The sequence below is a fragment of the Podarcis liolepis genome (assembly GCF_965112155.1).
Source record: "Podarcis liolepis genome assembly, chromosome: 10".
Classification (NCBI taxonomy): Eukaryota; Metazoa; Chordata; class Lepidosauria; order Squamata; family Lacertidae; genus Podarcis; species Podarcis liolepis.
In genome coordinates, this window is record NC_139562.1 from 46920609 (window position 1) to 46939902 (window position 19294).

Here is a 19294-nt window from a genome sequence, read left to right on the forward strand (position 1 = left end):
GTGAGTGGGATCCATCCCGCTCGCTGCCTTGGCTTGTTCCATAGCTGCAAGCAACCCCTCCGGCAGGGAGAGGTTGTGTGCAGCCTGTATGCTGCTCTTTGGGGCTGCTGGGGGGGGGGAAGATTTTTTTTCTTGAATCCCCCCCCTAAAAACTGGGTGCGCCCTATGGTCCGGTGCGCCCTATGGTGCGAAAAATACGGTATGTACCTGTTTTAATTGCTTTTTCCAGTATTGACGATCCCTAGGTTCTTCTGCTATTGACTGCAAATTTCTACAGGATTTCTCAGTTTCTTACTGAAAAGGAGATAATATCCAGCAGACAATAAGAATCTTCCATACATGGTACAAAAGTATAATGAGTCCCTGCCCATAGAGTAATGTCAGACATCTTTCTATTAAAACCCATGGCACAAAGAGAAACATGTCTCAGCGATGAGATCCTGATGCAATTTGGCTTTCTGCATGGCTGATTGCATGTGCTAGAGAAAGAGAAAGAGATCTATCATGGGTCTCATTCATCTATCATTTTATTTGTATGTCACCTTTCCATAGTTAAAACCATGCTCAAGGCAGCTTACAACATGAAAAAATGTGTGTAATTACAAACATAACAAAAGTAGTCATAAACAATAAATAAAACTCATCAAAAAGTAAACAAATTGAACATTTTCCACATACATTTAAAAAGATCAACCACAACCCCTCTCCCAACTTATTTCTTAAGAACTTAGAAAACCACCTTCCATCACCGTCAGGCCACTGGTTCCTTTTGCTCACCTGTTGTATACACTGGCAGCACTTTTCCAGGGAGCCTTTGTATATCCACCCTGGACATGTTTACCTCAAGAACCTAGGACCATCTGCCACATGTAAAGGATGTGCTCTACTACTGAGCTACTGTATGCCCCTTCCTCAAACGTTCTTACAAAAATGCTAAAGCTTGATAAAATAGTTATGATCTCTGATATGGATAGGACTTTGGAAGAAGGAATGGTTAAGGTTTACTGTTTTAGACTGCTGCAAGTTCTACCACTGTGCACAAATCGAATGTTGGGGCAGTGTGGCTGTTCATAACAACTGTGCTTGACATGTGCAGTTATCCTTTTCTATCCAACTAAAAGTGGATTTACACTGTCGGGTTCTTCCACACGATCAGGTATCCTTCCTGCACCATTGTAAAACAATCTGTATTGCAGCCTTCCCCAACTTAGTGCTCTCTACATGTTCTGGAATATAACTCCTATCCTCCTTTAATATTAGCCATGCTGGTTGAGGCTGATGATGTGCTCTCCAGGTGTTCTGGACAACTGGGTTGGAAAAAGACAGCAATACAAGCAGAGGGGCTGGCAGGCTTTTCAGTTTTGACTGGTCTGTACAATAGAAACACAAATCCTGCACTGCAAATCTTATACTTTTTGAGAGGATATACCTCTCAAATAATAAACCTTTACTATTATACAACATCTGTAATCTGTGACTGTTTCTTCTTCATGCAGGTACACATTAGCAGCTCAGGATTTGGTAATGCGAGCCAGAGGAGTGCTGAAAGACAGAGGCTGGAGGATATCCAATGACAGACTGGGCTCAGGAGATGACATTTCTGTCTTCGTCATTCCTTTGATACATGGAAACAGAATCTTGTAAAACAAACACGAAAGCTGGTAATAGGAAAGGTGTTGGTTTTTTTACAGTAAGAACTTCTGGAAAAGGCAGGCTATCAAGAAAAGAGATCAAGTTTAACTTAAAAATTATGTTCTAAGCTTGGTTAGACTGGGATATTTCTACATGAAACATAGAGGCTGAATTGCAATGATTTAAAGGCATCTCCTGGAAACTGCAGCTTCCCTGTGGGGTTTTGTTTTTTGTGTGCGTGCATATCAGGACCAGGACTTTAATGCTGCTAGTATATTAGTGATTTATTTTTAATGTCCCTCCTGGTGAGGACCCTAGTGTAACCTGATAGAATATTTTTCTTTCCCAGTTTAATGTAGCCAGAAATAACACATGAGATGCAGATTTGGGAAAGCTATAAAAATTGGTAATGTAACCCATTTCCCCCATTATTAATTGACTGGCTAACTTTGCTTTTGAGCAAATTTTAAGTTACTAAGGTGAACAAAACCTAAAACGGCAGTTAATTTTTTTTTGTTCAAATCTTGTTAATGTTTCAGTAGATAATTTAAAAAGATGAGTTTTATTTATGTCAATAAAACAAGCTTTTCCTCTTGTACACCATCATAAACATTTTGGAACCTTACAGTTACCCTTTATATGTTTAGATGGTGAAGCCAACCTTTTCTCTCGACAAGGTCTAATCTACACCTCCTGTTAGCACACTTGCCTAAGAGAATAGGGAAAGCTGTTTGGCTGGAAAATGTGTTCCTTATTGTCAAGATTTTTGTATTTATAACTATGATGTAGCAGACTGGGAGAATTCTTGATTTAGAAAGATTTCCCCAGAAATCACCATTTCTTTGGCACCACACGTTTTCATTCATTGAATGCTTCTGTCTCCTCTAATTTATATCCTGTTGAAAGGATCGTTATATACGTACTGTTTAATTTATTGTACTTGGTAATTTGTCTTCTGATTTCTCTCTTATTAACTGTGTAAGGCTGGTATGTTTCAGAAGTCTCCTCCAGAACAGTAGCTTTTCATCTTTTTTCCTGCTATGCTCTTTCGGCATCAATTTTGTTTATTGCTTCTCTGATATTGCAAGGGCCAGTACACATTGCTAGTACACATTGTAGTACACAGTACACATTGCTTGACATTGTTAATCCAAAAGGTGGAGGGAGGAGCCATTGCAGAGTGATAAGACTCATCAGCTTGTTTGACATTCTGTACCTAGGCTTTCAAATATTAACATAGCAACAGAATAGAAACTTAAGGATTTACATTTACCTGTACAACCACACATTTTATGTATTCTAGGATGAGAATGAGTCATCCCAATTATCATCATTCGTATTGTTACAGGTAACTCAAAATTTAGTTGTCAGGTATTATCTCCCTGGCCAAGAACTAAAGAAACATATCCCTGTGGTTTTTTAAAAAACAGTTTTAGGTAGCTGAGAGCAAATGAGTTGACAGTGATTGTGGGCAGTTGATGAGCCATCTCAGAAATGTTAGGTTTTTTCCTGAAGAGAAGCTACCAGCATAGCAAGAGTATGGTACCACATGTTCCCATAAGTCTTTTCTGTGTTTATATTCTCCCCGCCCCCCCCCAAATACCCTTAACAGAATTAGCCTGGAAATAATTATTTGCTTAAACAATATATTGTACATTTCTGTTGGAGTAGGCATTTTATTAATGCCGCTATAGTCAACTCTGCATTCCACCCCTGCACCAGATGTTAAGTTGTTTCAGTATGCTGCTGCAGCAGCAAATAAGTTTCAATCTGCAACTGAATAGTTCAGAAAAGTGTTAATTCTGACATGAAGTAAATCTGCTTGCAATAATGTTTTTCTGATACCATAAAATCTAAAATTTCATGAAAAGTAGATTTTCATAATGCAGTGTCTTTTCACAAATCAGCAATACTTCTCAAATTTATTCTCAATAAAGTACCTCGTTTTTCCAATCATATATGTTCAGATTATCAGGTCACATTTTGCCTAAAAAACTGATAGTGTAACCCTTCCACACAGCCTCCCTGTTTTTTCAGTTCAGGCAATATCATTTTTCTGGGTCATCAATCTCATGATAAGAGACATTCTTAGGCAGCAAACATTTCATTTGTAGAATATTACTAATAATGTAACAACACTTTCTAACACAATATATACACCCTGGCTAAGATTTACAGGTGTTACTGTCTTCATTCTGTTTGTATACTTTTTGCACAGAACTTGAACACATTTCCCATTTCCAGTGCCATATGCGAATAGAACGTATTTAGTGGCAAACAATCCCATTGGACCAACCAAAATAAAATGACTTTTGCCAGTGCAGGAAAACTTTAAATTGGATTTTCATTTTGACTCATAAGAACACACTACATATGATAGTAACCTAGGTTGCAGCTCCAGAAAACATCTGTACATCAAACTGGTTCAGAATGACCAGTAGTTCTGAGTGCATCCAATTCTTCCTAGAATAGTATCTAGACTGCTACATTTTATCATGTCATGAAAAAATGCTATTTTTGAAACATTTAAATGAAACTTTACAATACTTCATCCAGATTTGGTGATACAATTTCAAATGCTGCATAATTTGAATAGTATGATAGATAACATCATTGAGAGTGATCCTGAAAATGCCCACCTTGTTTTTAAAAGAGGCACCAGTGAAATGCTTAAAGTAGCAACAAAAACAAACACTTGCTATTGTTCAGACGTACTTTTAGGACTGAATCAATAACCCAAATTGCACCATCCCTTTCAAAGGCTTTGCTTAAGTAATCCTGTATTTGCTACCGAGCAATTCCCAGAGAGACCAAAGCTAAACTCTGGATTGTTAAATAAAATTTGTGTTTAATTCAAACTAAACAAACTCTTTGAATTCATTTAGAAATTAAGCCAACTTATTCTGAACTTTTACTTGCCCCCATCTCATGAGATACACTCAGTAATGGTTTTCACCAACATAGAACTGTATAGAACATTTCGATTGTTTTATTTAATAATCCTTTCAAAATAGCAATGCCCTATCTAGATGAATATATTTTATGAGAGCCAGTAGACAGGATTCAGACAGAAGTGAGTGGCAACCCCTACCCCCTTAAAAGCCTGCTCCCATTGCTGGAAACTCTCTAGACTGACATCCTATAAACTTTAAGGCTACTTTTGGAACTGTTGCTTTGCTCCTGTGGGTAAGCAAAAGTGTTTTCTGCTCATGCATTCAGTGAGGGATGGATCTTGCCCCATGCGCTTTATTATTGGGCTGCAGCACAGAACATTTGCCAAGCCTAGCTGAAAAGTATGCAAACTGGACAGCAAAATTCCATTCACACTTCAATAACTGAATTCCAGGTGTGTAGTAATACTGTTTTTTGTTTTTAAAAAGAAATTGCAATATGGAATTTAGTATTGTCTAGAAATAATTCACTTTGCTGCTGCTGCTGTGTCAACAGTTTTATAACCCAAGACAAGGTTGAAAATCATGCTTAAAAGTAAACCAGTTACATATATTTTAAAGGTGAAAGGTTACTGGAAATTAAGGTTATAGCTTGGGAAATTGGTGGGCTGGAAAATCGTCACTGGGCCACCATCTATTTCAACAATGTTGGTAACAGTGTTAGAAATTATTAGAATAACTTGCCTAAAGAAAATGGGGAAAACCCAGACTTTCATACCAACTATCTCACCTAGGTCAGAACTGGAAGAGCTTTTAGGCAAATAAAAATTGAGATAAGAGAGGAAATTCACTTGTCTTATGGAGCTGCTACAGCCACATGATCAATGTTTGCTATCCGATTGTAAATATTCAAAGATAACATTGTCCAAATTTGCAAATCAGCACTAAGGAAATTGCCCAAGACACATTTTATTAGATCGCTTAGCTTATCTACTCTTTCCTTCTCCCCTGATTTTAAAACATTCTAGAACAACCTCCTGATTCTGTCTGCCCTTTCCAGTTCATACAGTTCAGGGAAAATTCCCTTTACAGTAAATATCTGACAGCTGTAACTCAAAATGTCTAACTTCTTCCTAATCAGAATTTACCAAAATTATTCTATTTTTATCAAATAATCAAAGAGTTGTTTTTCAGTACTTGCCCAATGTCCATAAAGAGAGTTGTATTGTCAGTTTTAAAACTAGCAGTCCGGGATACTTGTTCAATAAGAACGTTCTTCAAGGTACTTCGCTAAGTGACATGTTGAAATAAAATATTTTGTAGGTTGCTGCTTGAATTTTACAGGTACTTGTCTTTCATACAGCACAATCCTACTAAATTTCTTTTAGTCCTTTGCCCTTTGCTTAATGCACTCTTGCAGTTTTGTTTCTTGTGTTGTGACTTATGTGAAAATTGCACACTTGTAATTTTTCTTTCCTGTCGTATGAAGATGACATAGACAGTGGCCAAATACCTCTTCAATCATTCTGCCAAATTCTACCTACATTATACTTGAAGGAGGCTTCTCCCTGTCAACCTCCACTTTACTTTGATGTTCCATTGTATTTCAGTTTAATTTTGCCATTTTCTTCCTTTATTGGCACAGTGACTGTAAGCAAGGAATGTACTATATTCTGGGCTCAGCATTCCAAACAATGAAGAGAGTCTTATGGATAAAAATTGTTTGGATCAATGTACTTAAGCGTGGTGACTGTGAAATGTCAAAACTTTTTTGTAACCCGAGAACAAAAATGTTTAGTAAAGGGATATATTTTATGTGTTTTGAAACTTTTAAGTGCAATGAAACAAGGAAGCTGGAAAATGTATGCACAACAAAGTTTTAAAATGATATTGTAAAAAATAAATAAATATAAAAACTTATTTTGGGTAGTATTGCTGTGAGCTTCTTTTCTGGGGCATATAGCTGGTGAATGCTGTCAGTGAAAATATGATATAGTCTACAATTCCCCATCCTTCAGCATAGGTACATACTGCACCTTCTTTTTAAATTTTTCCATTTGTTAAGTTCTCTTGCAGTGCATGCTCAAGCACTCAGCTATCAATTCTGTTTGCTGAAAGAACAAATTGGGAATAAGCAGAGAAGAAAATTGACGTAAGTAAAATCACCTAACTGAATTCCAGAGCAAATGCCCAGTTGGTTGTTACAGATTTTTGTATGGTTTGGGTCAGTGGAGTGCTGCTTGCAAAATTGCAAAGAAGCACATAATGAGTGAACAGCTGTTGTTTCTACATATGGACAAAATTACTTTAAAAAAGTTTGTACTCTGTTACTGTCAAGTGAATAATATGTCAACTAGCACTTTATGTTTTTATAGTATTTTAATTGCTTTTCAGTAATTAGTCAGAAGTTAGAAGATAAATACTTGCTTAATAATAAAACTTGGAGAAAGCTGTAATGCACATTTCTGAAGTTGGCTGGTGACTGAAACTCCATAATGCAGCTAGCAACGAATTCTGTTCTGCAAGTGTATTATAAATACTGGCAGATATCAGGGAGAGCTTTAAAGGGATTCTGTGTTTCTAAATAATTGAAAGGATACTAAAAATGGTTTAGACACATCAAACAATACCAAGAAGCTTAAAAACTTTAGTTTTGTATAATGCTGAGACAACAAAGGGAAGTGGGAATATTTTAGCTCCATGTGCAAGGCTTAAAGCTGATGAAGAAGGGGTGGCTTAGCTACAAGGGAGAGGGGTGAGAGAAAAAGATAACAGCAAAGGGTTAGTCAGTGCTCTCCTTTCCAGTGTGTATAGTAACAGGGGCTTCAGCAGGGCCCTCTTATAACTTTCACTGAGATAAACAGTGATTTGCCTGTGCAGTGAAGTGAGCAGATGGATTGTATAATAAGGGGAAAGCTCTGCTAAGCTTGGTTGATGGTCCAAGCTGGAGGGGGGGATGACTAACTATAGCCCATGGAAGAATCAAGGTGAGATGTATAATGTATGATGGAGGTTCTCCGTATCGGAGGCTTTGCTGGGGCCAGATAGAAATTTCCAAAGGTTAGATTTACCCTTGTTACCTAATCATAAACATTCTGTTTCAGGAGAATCCACCACTGATTACAGAATCACATTGCAGGTTGTCTGAGTTTATTTTAAAAGCAGTTTCTTGAGCAAGGCAACCATAGTTCTTTCTCTTTCTTTTAAAAATAATATTATAACCCATAGAGCCCTGTTTCCTATGAAGGCATTGGTTGAATATATAGGATAAATATTTCTCTTTCATATTGTTGTTTGTACTTGCAAATATCCATGCAAGTTGGCAAATATTTCATAATAGGCACTACTGTTTGTTTTGAGAATTAGTTCCTAATATGTGGCACAGTTCTTTGAATTCAACATATACATATATTTTGAGAGGGCATTGTTGATGCTGGCATATATTTAGTGTAGATTTATTAGGTACTCAGACTGAGAATGGACTAGAATGTTTCCCCATTGTTTTAATTTTACAGGATCAAAATTATTTAACATTGCTCTGGAAAACAAACTGAAAATTAACATTTGCTGAAGAAGTAAATTCCTAACGTGTATGTGACAATAAAAAATATGGTATGTAAAATGCATTACTCCCCAGCCTTTTCTAGCAATTGTGCTATCAGCATAAGCATTTCAGCTTGCCAGACAAAATGACACCCCGCCCTGCCATCTTCCCCCGGGGGGTTGTTCTCTTGACCCCTGCCCCCACCCAACTTAGAGGAGGGAAAGCCCAGTTGTTCTATCATAAAGGTAAAGGACCCCTGGATGGTTAAGTCCAGTCAAAGGCGACTATGGGATTACAGTGCTCATCTTGCTTTCAGGCCAAGGGAGCCGGCGTTTGTCCACAGACAGCTTTCCAGGTCATGTCGCCAGCATGACTAAACCGCTTCTGGTGCAATGGAACACTGTGGCGGAAACCAGAGCACATGGAAATGCTGTTTACCTTCCTGCCGCAGCAGTACCTATTTATCTACTTGCACTGGTACGCTTTCGAACTGCTAAGTTGGCAGGAGCTGGGACAGAGCAATGGGAGCTCACGCTGTTTTGGGAATTTGAGCTGCCAACCTTCTGAGCAGCTATCTTAAGTTGTATGGGCTTCTGCTAGCAGGACTTGTTACTTGATTCCAGACCTAAGACCTTAATGAGACAGACCTATGGGTTGTAGTTAACACTGCACAGCAGAATTCCATTTGTGCACCAGGGCTTCCCCTTCCTCTCTTCCCATGTGCCCCAAAATCTGCTCCAGAGGACCCTTCAACTCTCTGGTGCAGATGTTGAGGATGCATGGGGAACCACATGGAGAAGGGGTAAGTCAATTCATGCAAGTGGAAAGTCTCTTGCTTGAACAGAACAGCAGAGTTGTATACAACCCATTGCTTCTCAACTGTTTCAAATGGGAGCCATTTGTAAACTTAGCCTTCCAGGGACCATCTATAAACTACACTTTTCAAGTTCTACTTTCACCCTCCCCATAACAAAGTGCAGGAATATTATACCAGTAGTCGGCACCAAGCAAGTCTACACTTCATTTTAACCTCAATATAGGAATATATAGGCAAAATGCATTTGAATAGAATTGAAGTATGACAAAGGGAGAAACAAGTGAGCCTATCTCATAAAAAAGCCTCATGACCTTAATGGTTTGTTGTTGGCCTGGAGAAGGGCAGCCTGGGAAGGGGGGCAGTCACTGCTACCCTTCCAGGAAAAATTGGCATTGCAGTTTACAGAACAGAGGTCTATTGTTCTCGTTTTCTCTGCTCACTTTCTCAAAACATCCAAGTAAAAATGAAATTGTCCAACCTTTTTCAGTTATCAGGTGGGGCCATGGCAGCACATAACATGATGCTATCCCATCATATGTTGTGCTGGTTTAGATGCTATGAGGAAGAGACACATGGAATGGCAGCAGCTATTTGGCTCTAGCTAAATCCTAATATGGTTACTCTTCCAGACCTTTTCAATATATTTCTAATTTTACCGTGCGACCAGAAAATGAAGAGCCACAACTTTCCTTTCTAAAGCATAATACTGCTTTTTAGACTTGGTCCATGAATTTCTTAGTAACTATCACCATTTAAAAGACATTTTAAGGATGTTCCTTGTGCATTACCTTTTGTTGCTCACATGAAGTTTGAAATAGAAACCTGCATGTGCATTTTCCTATTGCAAAATAGGCAGCAATTTTAAAGCGAGAAAAATGGCGTGAGTGGCACCACCATTCTATTTCAAAATAATTTCTAATAATAATTAAGGGTAATTACATATTAGCAAAGCAATGACTTGTTTCAAAATCAGTGGCACAGTTGATTTTTTTTGGAGAGCTCAATTGCCCAGGCCTGCCTTATCCCTTTGTCCCCCACTATCTTGTTCAATAATCATTCTTCTTCATGCAAATGTAGATGGAGTGAACAGGGAAAGGTTAAAATGGAAGCAGGCTATCTTTCATCAACATTGTAATTTTACTGCTTGGCTTAGTGCCAAATACTCGCTGCAGTCACTAGCTGCCATTCCAACATGAGTGAAAGGATCTTTAATAAGAGTGTAAATAAAAGCCAGGCTGAGAAATGAGTTTTCCATCCCAGCAATCACTGGCCTAACCTCTGCCGTAAATAGTCTTTCAGAGCAGCACAGATGGAATACCTGCACCTGGGGATCAAGGCAATCTCTGAGCAGTGCAATTTAAGCAGCTGGGTACAATCGAAACATGAATTAGCTGGGATAGGCTGAAGAATTCCATTTTATATATATTATGTAGAAACAAATAGTTCACTATAAATTTCCCTTTCACAATGGAGTTGCTTTTTTAAAGCCATTTCTCTCTTGGAAGGGGCAGATGACTATAGCTGTTGAATTAATTAAGCCAGGAGAATTTCTCATAAGATGGTATAACAATAGGTATTTAATTTATGATTATTGATTCAAAAGCGTGAAAGTGATTTATCTGATCACAGCAGAGGTAGCAACGGCACCACAAGAACGATAGGTCATTCTAGGTTTATGTGTCTGAGTGGCTTTATTGATTCTGAACTACTGAGTCAGATGTACTTGGCAACTGAACCCTCAATACTTTTTAAAGCCCTTTATAACACCATTGGTAACAATTTATTGTACTGATCAAGTGTTGCTCTGTAGTGGAGTGACAGCAAACCTATGTCAGAACTAGTAACATTTTGCTGTTGTTGCTCAGTAGATCAGTCTTTTAAAAAACAAAATCATGTGCTATTAAAGCCCCATGACATTTTACTGGTTGTTAAAAGGAGACAGCATTACACAATCTGTGCTAGGATCTATATTATATTGGAATATAGCTGAAACGTTTTGGCACATGACAAAATCTCAAGCTGCATGACTTAGTACCAATGCGAAAAGTGGGCATTATGCTATGTGATTTCATGAGTATTAAAGTGGCATGCCTACATAAAAGAGTGATAGCAGTAAATAGGCATACAAAGATGACAATATGGACCAGCACAACAACCACGTTCATTGGACCAGTTTAAAAATGGCACGTTACATTACATTTACATTTTTAATGTAAATGATATCTCTTTCAATTAAGTTGCTATTTAGTAGTGGTGCATCAATGCAAAATCACATTCTCTTCCATAATCTTCTTAGATTTTAGTCTAGTCTAAAGAATGGTTTACTTTTATTTGTATAAAGGCTTTTTATTTTTATGCACATGCATAACATTTAAGACTATTGATACAGGAACAAATGAATGACCCTGCTTCCTTTCTTATGGCCTCTATGCATACACAGGAAGAATGAGTGTAACAGCATATGAAATCGTCACATTCCATTCTTTTATCTTCTATACAACTATGTCACAGCACAACTCATGGAATAACCTTCCATAAACACTATTGTGTTACGGACTATAGTTCATAAACTAATATTTGCCTCCTATCAAATTGCAGCCAAAAGGCATTGCAATCTGCACTCCACTTGGATGAAGATGTGTTCTACAAAAGGCAAACAATGACTGCACCAATCTCTCTTAGAAGAGGAGTTGGATAATAAATATATCTTCCCTTCCCTTAATATATAAACATTAAAAACCAGTTCTAGCCATGGGTAACAGGTTTTATATAATTATTAGTTGTGCCAAACATTTATAAGCAATCTTTGTACATTAAAAAGTGTCTCCAGAAAAATTAAATAGATCTTAGGTGAACCCAGTACTGCACATCTGTACCCACATAAGCAACTTGAGCAGAAGGGTGTTTCTGCCAAGGAGCCAAATCTAGCTAGGAGGATACCAAGAATGAGCACTTGTAAGAGTTTCTTAAGTGGCACAACTCTCATGCCTCCATGGCAGAGGTTTTCAATCTTTTTGAGTCCATGGCTTTCTTGAGCAACTACATTATTTCTACAGCACCCCTGTGGGAATCAGGAGTCCAGTTATGTCACCCCTTGCCTGCAGAGCTGGTAGCCTCAACATTTTTCAAACACCCTCCCTCAGCCTCATCTCCTCCCCTCTCCCCTTAGGAGTCGTCTGGGCAGCCACAGTCCATTCTCTGAACTGCCCCACCCCCACCCCTGAGAGGTGCCTCCTCACACTGCCCACAGGGGCCTGGGAAGCACCCCCTGGTCAGCCCCAGAGGCCTGGAGAGCTTGTAGCCAGGGCTGCTGCAACAAACAGCCGTGCAAGCCTTTAGGAGGCAGAGACATAGGGGGGAACGGGGAGGGAAGGAAAGAGGGAGAGGCCAGTGTGTGCGTGTGCATGGTGAGGGTGCTGTTTACATGCATGTCCCTAACCCCATCCACTTTTGAGCATTCACACATTCAGGCATTAAGAATTTACAACTCCCAACAGTAAATTAAGGAAACCCTACAAATTAACCCACATTGTCTCATGAGCTATTAATAGAGAAATGGGAAACTTGTAGTACGCCTGTTGTTGGGCTCAAATTTACACCAGGCCCAGCCAGCATGAACAAGTCAGGGATGATGGGAATTATAGTCTATCATCTGGAGGGCCTTAGATAATTCATATTTGCATCAATGTATCATAGTATCTAGGGAACTCCTCGTCACCCTAGCTTGAGATTAGATGGGCGACCAGGGAGAGGACCTTTCCTGATGTGGCACTCCCTCTCCAGGTATTTGGCAATTCCACACCATATAGTCAACACATATGCAATACACGACTTTCCCCAAAAAATCCTGGAAGCTAGTTTAAGGGTGCTGAGAATTTTTAGCTCTGTGAGGGGTGAACTACAGGTCCCGGATTCTTTGGGGGAAATCATATACTTCAAATGTATGGCATGACCCCGTCCATTATTTGCCTGCCATAACCACAGCTAGTCTTCAGGGACTTGGCCAAGACTAGCTCTTTCTACCAGGTATTGGAAAAGTAGATTTACTTCATTGTTCTCTGTGGTTGTGGTTATTTTAAATCTTGTATTATATATAAAATTTATTATTATAGTTTTGTTTTGTAGTAAGCAGTTTCTTAACAAATTACAGGAAGATGAAGTATACAAAATCAAATAATTGCATCCAACTTTTTAGCCCCACTGACAATTCTGAAGAAATGCCAACAAAACACCTGAAAGAGACATCCCAGAACACTGATGAATATTCAAATATTCAAGCATTCTTTCCCCATTCATGAGATGGAATAATCTGATGAATGTATTATGCAGCATTTCTGAATGGTTTGGCTTTATGGTAAACTCTGTGATGAAAGGCAGGCAGGATGTGATATACTTTAATAAATGGGTAGACTCACTATACTAGTTAAATCTATGTCTACAACTCAGTATTTTCCCCAAGTACTCAAAACCTTGCTCTCAAGCCATGCAGATTTCATAAATTGTAAGTTACTAAAACCACTTGGAATTGTGTAGGGAAATGTAACATTTAACAGCACCTTCAGCACCAATTATGTTCTTAACTACACCTACATGTAATAGCTGCTCACTTTAAACCCATCCTGTGCAAGAGTTCTACTAGCCCATCCCACTTTCCTAAAATGCCCTCTAAAATAATTAGCCTGAATGGAATGGAAGGCAATTTTAGTACAATAGCTTGAATATAGGTTTAGTTAGTTGAAAACTATTTTGTTCATGGAAGTGGTTCCCAACTTAGTAGTGAGAAAAGTGAACCCAAGTCCTGTAGGGCTGTTTCTAAGGTCAGCCTGTGTCTTCCTTTTTCAACATATTTCTCATACCCTGACAGTGGCACGGAAAGAAGTAGCTTCTGCAAGAGTTCACAGAACAGGACTAATACATTTTCTCATCCTTCTCAGTTCTTTGGATTTAAGCCCTTATTTCTGCTTCAAGAAGATCAATGTAATACTGAATTCAGCCCCAGGCATTAATGCCTTATCTACTGATACCAATGAAAGACAACTGCAAATACCCGAAAAGGTTATTTATAGGCAAAACTCACGAGAAAGAAAAGCTCCCATTCAATTCATTTAATGAATTTTAAATTGTGTCTAGTTCCATGCAGTTATGTTGCTTTTGTGCATATACCTTTAAAAAGCAGTGCCAGCTGTATAACTGCTAGGATTAAATTATAGAACTGTGCTGTCTTGCTAGTGGTAGGGAATGATGGGCACTAGTCTGAAAAACAGAAGAGCAACTGATGACTTAGCTATGGGAAAGATATCTACTTAAGAGCAAAACATAAATTGCTCCAGTTGTTCAATGCTTTGTAAATTGCAGAACTAATTATACAGAGAAGAGTTACTTGCAACCCACAAACTGCTTTTACAGTGAATTCTACCCTATTTTTTGTATACTACACTAATGGAATAAATCTTGTTGAGAAGCGCTGAGCATTTTGCCGAATTCACTAGCAGCTGAAATGAAAACATCACTCCTAAAGCTATGTAAAGTTCATGAAGTGTTGCACTCAGAGAAATCAATGGACACAACCAAAGTTGTCTCTTACTTGGTGTAGGAGTCTGCAGTAAAGAGCCACATCCAATCATGTGCTTCAAACTGCATTACAAAGACAGTTTGAACTTGGATGAGTAAATGTGCATCATAGTTCCCTGTTGTGTGCAAAAATCTGATTGGTTTCCTAACTGATGATGCTGAAACTTTTAATATTTAAAAAGCAATTTCATCTGAAGTACAATCCTGACCTCACGTTATGATTTACAAGGATTTTTTTGCACATTTTCAAAAATCCTATATTCACTCCCCATTCTTATGGGATACTGTTGTCAGCTGTCACATCATTCCAACAATACTACTGAGAGGATGAATAGCCAGAATTTTTTTCCTGAGGTTTCATAAAATTATTCAATGTAGAAATGTTTGTGTTCGATGAATCTTTCAAAAAATTAATCATAAAGTTTCCTTGTGTATCCTGAAAGTACTTTTTTAAGTGTTCTAGATCCAAGTTTAAGCTACATCTTTTAGATAAAAGTGAAAAATAACACGTTTGCCACAAAGACTACATTTTCCCATTACTGCTCTAACTTGTGTCCTCAATTTATTTTTTCATCATATCTTCTTTAAACAGGCCACCCTACCTTACAGCTTTCTAAGTTTCAGGTGTTTTTTAAAACAAAGAAACTCACTGGAGCTCAGCATACAGCACCAAATATATCAAATAAAGATAAATGTGTTTTATTACATAGGCTTTACAAATTAACGTATTCCTATCTTTTCATGATTTAGCCATACAAAGTTTGAAAAAAATAAGAAATCCAACACCTAACTAATAAAGCATACAACACAGGGAGGATGTTGCTCACAATATTAAGTACTGAACAACGAACCTTTACAAGTAAAGAACCTATTGTTTTCCAATCTATAGCTCAGTATATTCATTTCAGCAAGGGCAAACACTAGTTTAATTAAGGAGCTTTTATATAGTGATCATACCAGTTTGTGTTTCATACTAGTATTAAAAAGCCTTTAAGATATTTTACCCAGAGTTCTTTCGCCAATTATTTTTAATTTTGTCATCTAATAATAGTGGAATTTGGGTAAATTGAGTTATATCCAACATGAATCATACTCAAAAGTAGGTCCTCTGAAATCAATGGACTAATGCTGGATGTCACTATTTCACTTTACTTTTTATCCTAAGGTTTTAAAATATGGAGATACAGAATTCATGAAATATTAGGTGCTTCTATACTTAAATTAAATATTAGTTAAACGATACACTGGAGGGAAAACAAACTAGTTAGACAGCTATGCACTTACCTGGTAATGTCCCATTATAAATGGGACTCTTGAGTAGACATGTGTAGATTTGCACTGTTAATTCTAAAGCTGAAGACTATAGCATCTGTCATTAGGAAGGCATGTGACGTTATGTATTATTCTTACAAAATATTAGGTATTGATATCATTGTCTTATTCAGTGCAACTACTGTTTTTCAGTATTTTTATATGCAGTGCAGAATAAATGCACAGTCGTTAAAATTTATGAAAACCTCATAAATGGTGTTTTATTGATGTCATTTCCATAACCAGAATTCAAACAGTAATTGCCACTCATTACATCCCAAACTCATCAGCCCAGCAACACAATCTAAACATATGTCCTTGCTGGTGCAATACAAGTATCAAAATTTCACTATAAATATGTAAGTGCCCATCTAAAGATTTGTTGTATGAGATGCTGTCTATTCAGCACATGCAAGATGTACAATAAATTTTAGCTTTCCACGGATATGTAATAGATAACAACAAACAGGCATTTTCTTTAGCCAAATTAATAATCTGAATAGAACAGTATCTGTCAGGACGTCACTAAGGAATACAACATGCAAAACTGACGTAAATACTGTGCATTTCAAAATTCAGACATTTCCTGAGGAAATAAAAAACTGGAAAATGCCACATTTCAGTTGTGCGAAGCCAAGCTCTGCAAAGCCATATACTGAGAGGCATTAAACACACAGAAACAGCAAAGGCAAGCTTGGTTCTGTTGCCACCCCTCCTTCCGTATGCAAGTAATCCCTGGGAAAACAAAGGGGATTCCCATTGTCATTGTCTTCATCTGCAGCTGATCATCACCAGCACTAGCAAGGCAGTAGCTTGCGCAGTTATCTCCACAGCGGGCAATGTCACAACCCGACCAACAGCACAAACTACTACCTCAGCCAGGGCCATGGTGCTCCCGATCCCATCCTGGAAGGAGAGAAGAAAGGCGGGCATGTTCCACCCACAATAAAATGAAGAGCCCAGAGAGAGATAGAGGAAGGAAGGAGCCATGGCAAAAGGGTTCGGGCTCTTTCTGACGGTCCTCTTGTCTCCTTTATCTGCAGCAGACATCAGCCAGACTCCCTTCTTTGCGAAGGGCAGGAGGAAACCCCGCCCAGAGCGCGCATTACAACGCCGCCGCCGCCACCCCCCACCTACCCCGCCGCCGCCGCCACCCGCTCTGCCCTTTTCCTTGCATGACCTGAAACTGACGCGAGGGAGTCTCGTTTATTAGGTACATTACAGGCCACAGCTGGTGCAGTCCCCAGGAGCTTAATTGTCAATCGGCGCGAGAAGCAAAAGCGAAGGCGCGGGAGGGGAGGAGGGACAAGGGGGAAGGAAGGAGGAACAAAACTGAGGAGAAAATTCGCGCTCCCATATTCCTTGACACTCACTCGCCTTCGCCTCAGCTTTAGGGCATCGTTCCGCGGCGGAGAGAGAAGCAGGGACCGGTGCCCTCCCCTCTCAAAATTCGAACATGACCGTTGCAAGCTTCTCCCCCCCCTACCAACCGCCCGAGCGCGCGCGCCGGCCCCCCGAGGGTATAAAAGGCGGTGAGGCGCTTGACGAGGCGCCATTCCTGGCGGCTGAGGGAACACTATGGCGCTTGCCGCCTCACGCGCCGCCGACGCCAATCGGATAGACGAAGGCGGGAGAGAAGAAAGGAAGAACACGGTTTTTTCGGTCCCTTCCTTTCAGGACAGCAGCTAAATTCTGCTCCTCTAACGGCGGCGAAAGCATCTTCCTCTCCGCGCCGCCTCCCCCCCCCCCGCGCTGTATCGCAGTGAAAGACGCTGCCGCCGCCGCGCTCCCGCCCTTTCCGAGGCTCCGCCGATTTCCCTTTCTCCGGAAGGATGAGAAAAGCCAACCCCCCCCTCCGCCTATTACTCGCCTCCCTCTTGGCGCGCCCCGTCACCCAAACCATACAGATGGGAAAAAGGGGGGGGAGCGCGACTACTCACGCTCTGTCCACGTGACTAGTAGGCCTGGCCCGTCAGAAAGCCTTCCAGCGCCATCTTGAACAAGAACAGACCGGCAACGGAGCGAGGTTGCGGGGGGTGGGATGGGAGGTCGGTGCTCTCGACCTTCTCTGCTGCGGCCCCCGAGGAAAAGACGGCGCCGGTCAATTAATCCCCTTGGGCAAACAGGAACTCGCTTTAAAGCCCTTGCCTCAAGGAATGCTGGGAAATGGGATGTGTTCCCCCCTCCCCTTTCTTCGCGTGAGGAGGAAGAGCAAATCTCGGCGCGAAAATATAGAGGGGTGTGGGCACCTGACGACCAGTCTCGCGCTCTGAGCGAAGTCTGCTGGGAAATGTAGTTCAGGACAAGCTAGGCCTAGCCGAGGAATCGAGTAAAATTTGCGTTCGCCGGGCGTTAAGTTGCCTATCGATCTGCAAAGGGGCACAACAGATAAAAGGCGAAAAATACTGTTTGATACGGCTGAAATCCTAAAAATAAGCCACGCTAACCATAACGGGACTTTGAATAATCATGCACCATACTGTAATATATACAATCTAAGACTGTTAATCACCTGCAGTGTAATGGACAAAGGTCGTCGTCGTTTTGAAATGCATTTAAACTCGTGTTTTGCTGTAAATAATTTCTAGGCGTTCTAAGCAGGCGACATGCAAAACGATAAGAAGTTAAAATGTATCACCCATATTAAAATAGTATGTGGAAAGATTTTAAAGGGAAACTAGTGAAATCCTATACATGTCTACTCAGGGGTAAGCCTCATTGATAGGATTTATAACGTGAAATAAGTATTGGCTTGCAGCCGAAATCACAAAAAGGTGATCTTACCACCTCATTACTACCACCATTAATACAGATAAGAGGCCAGTTAATCAAAACTTGAAGCAGTGCACATGATATGCAAAAAAAAAAAAAAAAGCAAAGACTTGGCTAGACTTGCTGAAATAAAGTTTTTAGCAGGCACCTACAACAATATAGCGGGAACAACCATGCTTGCTGCTGTAACAGAAAGCCTCCCCAGAAGAGCTTAACACTAGCCCATGTGGCACTATGTGTTTCCACCAAAAACTGAAGTAAGGCTTTGAAGCTAAAAACTTGAACACATTAGCAGCTAGCACCAAGATCCAAAAGTTGTTTTACTATATTTTGTGCTGTCCATGCATGCTTCAGTAGCTGTCTTTAAAGTTACAGGCAGAAAAGTGAACTTATACTCAAAGCGCATAAATGATAAAAACAAGATCTATACAAGGAGTATACAGATTATTTACAAGGTTTACTGATATGGTAAGAGGCTATGGATCCACAGAATCCAAAGCTTTCCTGTTTTGAACAGGAAGTAGAGCTGGGGGAAAACTACCAATGGGAGGGGGAAATTATTACAAAAGCAGCCTTAAGTGGCCAAATTAAAAAGCAGGAAATTCATTCCTCCAAGGATGCATGAACTGACACTTCCCTCTACCTTGATTTCTCCCTCACATCTGACAGATTGCTCTGCTAAACATTCTAAAGACCAACATATAATGTACCTTTTCACACATTTAGATTAATCATCATAAATTCAGGCCAGATTGT

At 39.6% G+C, this 19294-nt stretch overlaps 1 protein-coding gene and 1 long non-coding RNA gene across 3 annotated transcripts in view; one reads left to right on the forward strand and one right to left on the reverse strand.

Moving 5' to 3' along the window:
- The window catches only part of PPM1H (protein phosphatase, Mg2+/Mn2+ dependent 1H), an 88223-nt gene extending 81780 nt beyond the window's left edge, over window positions 1–6443 (forward strand). For both annotated transcript variants that reach the window (XM_083463599.1, XM_083463600.1), the window contains exon 10: window positions 1497–6443. In XM_083463599.1, the coding sequence (XP_083319725.1) occupies window positions 1497–1644 (148 nt within the window). In that variant the 3' untranslated portion in view covers window positions 1645–6443. The remainder of the gene's footprint in view (window positions 1–1496) is intronic.
- Window positions 512–17695, reverse strand: LOC310687928. Its single transcript, XR_014516641.1, has 2 exons — window positions 17140–17695; window positions 512–1370 (listed from the first exon to the last, which is right to left on the reverse strand). It is a non-coding gene; the product is annotated as an uncharacterized lncRNA (long non-coding RNA).
- Window positions 17696–19294: the final 1599 nt, after the last annotated feature.